This window comes from Malania oleifera, chromosome 12, assembly GCF_029873635.1.
Source record: "Malania oleifera isolate guangnan ecotype guangnan chromosome 12, ASM2987363v1, whole genome shotgun sequence".
Classification (NCBI taxonomy): domain Eukaryota; kingdom Viridiplantae; phylum Streptophyta; class Magnoliopsida; order Santalales; family Ximeniaceae; genus Malania; species Malania oleifera.
The window spans coordinates 86,260,671-86,266,447 of record NC_080428.1 but is presented as its reverse complement, the minus strand read 5'-3'; the positions used below and the strand labels follow the sequence as shown (position 1 = coordinate 86,266,447).

General features: G+C 31.8%; 1 protein-coding gene across 1 annotated transcript; it reads right to left on the bottom strand.

The window, feature by feature from the left end:
* Positions 1 to 3,765: 3,765 nt before the first annotated feature.
* Positions 3,766 to 5,179, bottom strand: LOC131144829 (protein CYSTEINE-RICH TRANSMEMBRANE MODULE 10-like). The gene is made up of 2 exons (XM_058093716.1): positions 4,782 to 5,179; positions 3,766 to 3,993 (listed from the first exon to the last, which is right to left on the bottom strand). The coding sequence occupies exons 1-2, from the start codon at positions 5,066 to 5,068 to the stop codon at positions 3,945 to 3,947; spliced, it is 336 nt and encodes a 111-aa protein (XP_057949699.1). The 5' UTR covers positions 5,069 to 5,179; the 3' UTR covers positions 3,766 to 3,944.
* Positions 5,180 to 5,777: the final 598 nt, after the last annotated feature.

Below are 5,777 nucleotides of genomic sequence, written 5' to 3'. Positions count from 1 at the left end.
TTATACATATTTAATTACGTATACAAGTTACTGATTATTTGAAGGAAAAGTATAAGTTTACGTGAAAATGATCATTCTGGTGCTTAAATGACGATCTAAGGAAAACGTATAAGGAAAAGTATATGTATGTTTATCATTAAATGTTTTTACAGTTTTAAAGTTAAAAGTTTAATTTAGCAGTTATAATATATGATTATAAAAATTTACTGTTGAAATTGATGACAAAAGTTTTATGCAGAAATTTTTAAATTTATATTTATTCTAAAAGCAGTCTTGAAGTTATATTATTAAATATTATTTTACGAAATTCTTTAAAAGCTCATTTTAGCCACACACTAATAATAATCTTATTTACTTACTGAGCGTCGTCTCACCCTAATCATATTTTATTTCAGATAACTCTGAAGGACATGTCGGAAATCAGGCTTAGCAAGCATGCGGGTGAGGATTAGAAAAATAAAGATTAATTAGAAATATAGTATGATTTCAAATATTTACGTTTGTGTAATTTTCCTTCTTTTGAAATAAATGATTGTAATATGGAATATTAGTGCTCTGGTTTTATAAAAATTGAGTTTATTTGCTTCCGCTGTAAATTAGTAGTAAATAGTTAATATCCCAGGCCCCTCGGGGTCGGGGTGTTACATTTCTGGTCCAACCGTGTTTATCATGTCATTTTGTTTTAATTACCAGTTGTACTATTTTGTGCGCAAAAATGCCAACTATTTTCAAAACATCAATGAGAATGCTTTCATATGCCCAAGTTTTAAATTAAATAGGTGGAGTTGTCATTTTGAGCTAAGAAACTTTGTTTACTGATCAAATTGTTTATATTTAGCCATTTTGTTGATGTAAAAAAGGGGAGAATTATTTAAGCAAAATATTGTCAATCTTTTCACACTTCCTGCATTTATAAACATTGAAATAGGATGAGTGTCGAAGCCTTAAATGCTACATGTATGTGCCTTACTACAAAAACAAAATGCATATTAAATTGTAACGTCTTCTTTCATCAATATGCTTGAGCTACATTACTTATCTTTTACATTATGCATATTATTAGGGAAAGCCTTTTTAAACTGAACCAATTTTGCTTCCATGTGTTTGTCATCATAAAAAAGGGGGAGATCGTTGATTTTTTTTAGTCCGATCCTTGTTTTGATGTTGACAAAACACAAGTATCTTATATGTGTACTTAGCATATGAACAAGTTTATAATTCAAAATAGACATAAGGGAAAGGAAAAATGAAAGCCTAAAGGACTTAAAGAACAAAATTATCCAACGTTCTCCATCGAAGAATCAAAAGAGCAAAATAGAAAAAGAATATATATATATATATATATTATTTGATTTGTAAATGCATTTAGATTTGTCTGTAGTAATTACCTGTCTTGCACGATATGAATGCTAAGCTCAAATAGAACCATAGACCGATCAGTTTTACACACAATAGCCTCAAACGACCGACTAGTACATTTTGGTCTATTTTTAAAGTCTCAATCGACCAGCCCCTGACTGCTTTATTTGGCTTAATCGACCGACCATGCCATAGGCCAGAAGTCAAAGTTTTCTAAAGCTCAGTCGACCGGCAAAAATTGTACTGAAAAAGCCTCAGTCGACCGACTACCAAAAGCTCAGACGATCAACCTTCAAGGCCAACTGATAGAGTATCAAACTTTTGGAAATTGCCCGAAGACAGTCAACCGGCTCTCTTCTCAGTCAACCAAGCCCCTAAGAAATTTGAATTTTGGCCTAACTTGATCAACCGACAATGCCCTCAATCGACCGAGCCTCTTGGGTTGCTAATTTTTTTAAAGCGCTAAACCTCATTAGTTTTTCAATTAAACAATTTTAAAACGACGAGCGTGTCTCTTAATGGTAAAATTTTTGGAAAGTCTATGTATAGCCCATTCCAAAGTATGATTAGTGCTTTTGATTAGCCAAAAATTCTCTCAAATATTTTTGGACATTTTATTTTAAAAGCAAAAGCTCCACTCCCTTCTTTCATTACAAATATCTTTTTGGAGTGCATTAAATTTAGTTTTTCTCCTACACTTTCCTTTGAAAATATTCTTTAGAGAAAACAACTGCTCTTTGAGCTTAGATTCTTGAAGGAACTTTTATTGCATATCTTTTATGTCACTCATTCTTTTAAAAACAAGAGTACATTTACACTTTACTACTCTTCATCTCTTGTTTTACAAAATATTCTTGAATTGATTTTGAAAGGCTTAAACACATATTTACACTCATATGTATGGTACTAGAAAAGTCTTATTGCATTTGAGTTTTCATATATAAATCTTATTTTTGCAAATATCATTTGAAAACAAAACCCAAGGTTCTCCTACACTTTTCATTGAAAAATATTTTGGAGAAATATTTATTAAGGTTAAATCTTTGAAGTATTTATCATATATATTTTCATTCAAAGATTGCAAAATATTCTTGAGAAAATACCCATACTCTACAGAGCTTAAAATCATATCATCTGATAGTGCATTTTAGAGTTTCAATTTGTACATCTCTATTTTTGTAGAAGCACTTTGTTTGTACACAAAAATTTATTATCTTTTTTATTCCAGGCATGACCTAAAGAGCAATACACCGTCCTGTAAGGTGTATTAGTTTGGCTTTAACCCAATTTGATGACTTGAGGAGACTCCGCCTCATAAGGAGAATTAGTTTAATTTCGCCCGGTAAGTGAACTGAGGAGGTTCCACCTCATAAGGAGAACCAGTTTGGTTCAGCCTAGTAAATTAAGCTGAAGTGACTCTGCCTCATAAAGAGTATTGTAAACGGCGTCACTCTACCCGATTAAGTGAGCACTTAGTAGAATCCTTGGGTCGTTGACCTAAGGTAGGGGTGTAGGCAGAATTGGCCAAACTTTGATAAAAATAACTGTGTCATTCTCTTTCCCTATGCTCTTTACTTCTACACTTATATATTTATGCTTAAATTGTTATGAATGATTTATTTGTTGTAAATATCTGTATACCTTAATATTTGAAGAAACTAAGGTTGCTTAGAAAGACCCTAAGTTACGATATACTGATTGTGATTTCCAAATAACACATAAGTGACCTAGAAATATTTTTTAAATACTCAATTCATCTCCCCTCTTGAGAATACACCATTCACATCAATTGGCAATTAAAAAATAATAAAAATATTTTTTAATTGACTTTATTATTATTTTTAATATTTATGTATCCTTTTCTTTTAATTATATTAAAATTTATATGATCATTTGATTTTAATTTTAATTTAAAAACATATTAAAATAAATAATTTAATCTAAACTATTATTTCTAAAATATTAAAATTCATCAGATTTTCAATTTTTTGACAAACACCTAAAAACTGATAATAGAAATAGAAAATTGATAATAGAAATAAATATATTTTTATAATCTATTTTTTTCATTGTGGAGAAATGGAAATAGAAAATAGAAACGGCAACAATACCAAACAAATTCTAAAATAATTCCAAATCTCACTCAATTTTCATTCCAAATGTTAGATCACCACTTTTACCTAAACACTTAAGCCCTTAAGGTTGTAGACTAACAATATATATATCAAGCTTTAACACACCCTGCATGCGCAGCCCGACAAGTGAAGAGATAAACACACCATAAATTTTTAAATAACATGGAATAAATGTGGGTAATAAGACTATAACTCAAGACCTGCAGGTAACTAGTTCTGATATTATGTTATCTAAAAGCTTGGGTTAACAATGTATATAAGCTTTAACACATAAAGAAATAAGCAGATGCACTTTGCCATTAACACAATAGTATTGTAGATGATTATGTCAATAGATTTGGGATACAAATTTCATCAAACCATATATAAACATTGCAATTTCTGAATGACGATGGGCTTTCATAAGTTAATAGCCCAAGAATTACCAGAAATCACACATATAAAGCATGCCTAGAAACAGCACTGCTCCAGCACACAGCAGCAGCAAAGTGCAGCCAAACTGCAAATGAAATCAAAACCCAAAAAAAAAAAGAGGAAAGTAAATTCTTCCTTCAGAGCAAGAATCCATTAATCACAGTCGATTGCGAGCTCATAAATGTCCATCAGACCATAAATTTAAAACGAAATTATATTTTTATCAAAATGAATTAAAAGTTCAAAATTGGAATTACCAAAAGCAACCGAATATATTCTCTTGAGAAAATGGAATTCAGACTTTGAATTTAGAATTTGTATTAGGTTTTGCACAATTTTTCCACAACTACAGATTTCAAATCCCTTTGAATCACTAGAATACAACATAAAGAAAAAAGTAAAGTGAAAGACACTTTTCATCTACAACCATGAATAGCTCATTGACAAGAAAAGGGGAAGTGTTGTAAAGAAAAGTTTTCACAGTGGTTGGAAGTAAGAATTTGGAGATTTGAATTTTAGATTTGTGTTAATTTATAATATATTTAATATAATTTTATACTATTTGTTTATATTGAACACATCGAAATCCAAATCATGAAATACATACTCCCCAAAAAAAAATTAAAGAGGGTCATCTACGGATCTAATATCAAATATATTATATTAGGTTTAAGAGCCAAACATCTACTATCCAAAAGAAATTTTCTTCTGGCTTCAAATTACCCAATCCAAACGAAGTCTTATAGAGAGGAAAAAGGAGGGAAGAGTAGCAGGGGATGAATCGGATGATCATCATCATCAATTCATCAACAAACTGTAGATGGAGGGAGAAATATACCTTGATTAATTAATTAAAGAGCAGAGAAGACATACCAGCCTTTGAGGATGGAAGAACAGCAATGGTCATCATGGGATGAGTACTCCGGCTGCTGATGGTGGTGATGGGGCGGCGGCGGTGGCGGAGGATAACCTTCCTGAAAGTAGCCCTGATAGCCCGGCGGAGGAGGGTACCCCGGCTGCGGCGGAGGGTACCCAGGCGGCGGAGGAGGAGGCGGCGGCCACCCTTCGTACGGCGACGGCGGGGGAACCGCCGAAGGATATCCCGGTGGCGGTGGCGGGGGAGGGTACGGCTCTTGAGGAGGAACGTTGTGGTACTTCATTGACAATGGCTCCGGTTGATCCTTCGCGTTGAAGCAAGAGAGGTGCGAGAAAAAGTTAGGACGATGAAACTTTCTTTTATAAAGAATTTAGGTTTTGCATTCGGGCGGGACCCGCATTTGCAACGGCAATTAATGCCTAATTTTTCTATAAATTTTTTTTTTAAATCAATATGGTGTGAGAATAAAATGTTTATTTATTGAATTTAATTAAGTAATATGTTGTATTTAAATAAAATATGATAAAAAAATTTATATTAAAATTTATTTAAATTCATCCAACTTTAAATATAAAATCCTAAACTCATACTCCAAAATAAAACCTTTCAAAAAATAATTATAAAAATTATATATTCATGTTATATATATTTTAAAATAATTTTAAATATTATAAATTTTGTTCTTTAAAATAATTTATATGTATACATGTAAAAAATATGTATTTATTCATTTATTTATTTTAGAGAAAATTTAAATTGATTAATGACTTAGCATAAAAATATTTAGGATAAGCTATCCTAAATTATAAAATTGGTAAAAAAAAAAAAAATTCAGCTCGTGATGCGTAAGCTTGGGTGATTAAGCTAATTAATAATGTCGCTATCACGTGCGTATGCATCACGTGCCACGTGCCACGGTGCTATGGTCGAAGCAGGACGCTGCTAGGAACTTTCCTAACTTCGAGTGCGTCTTGTTTTGGATTTGGACGAGA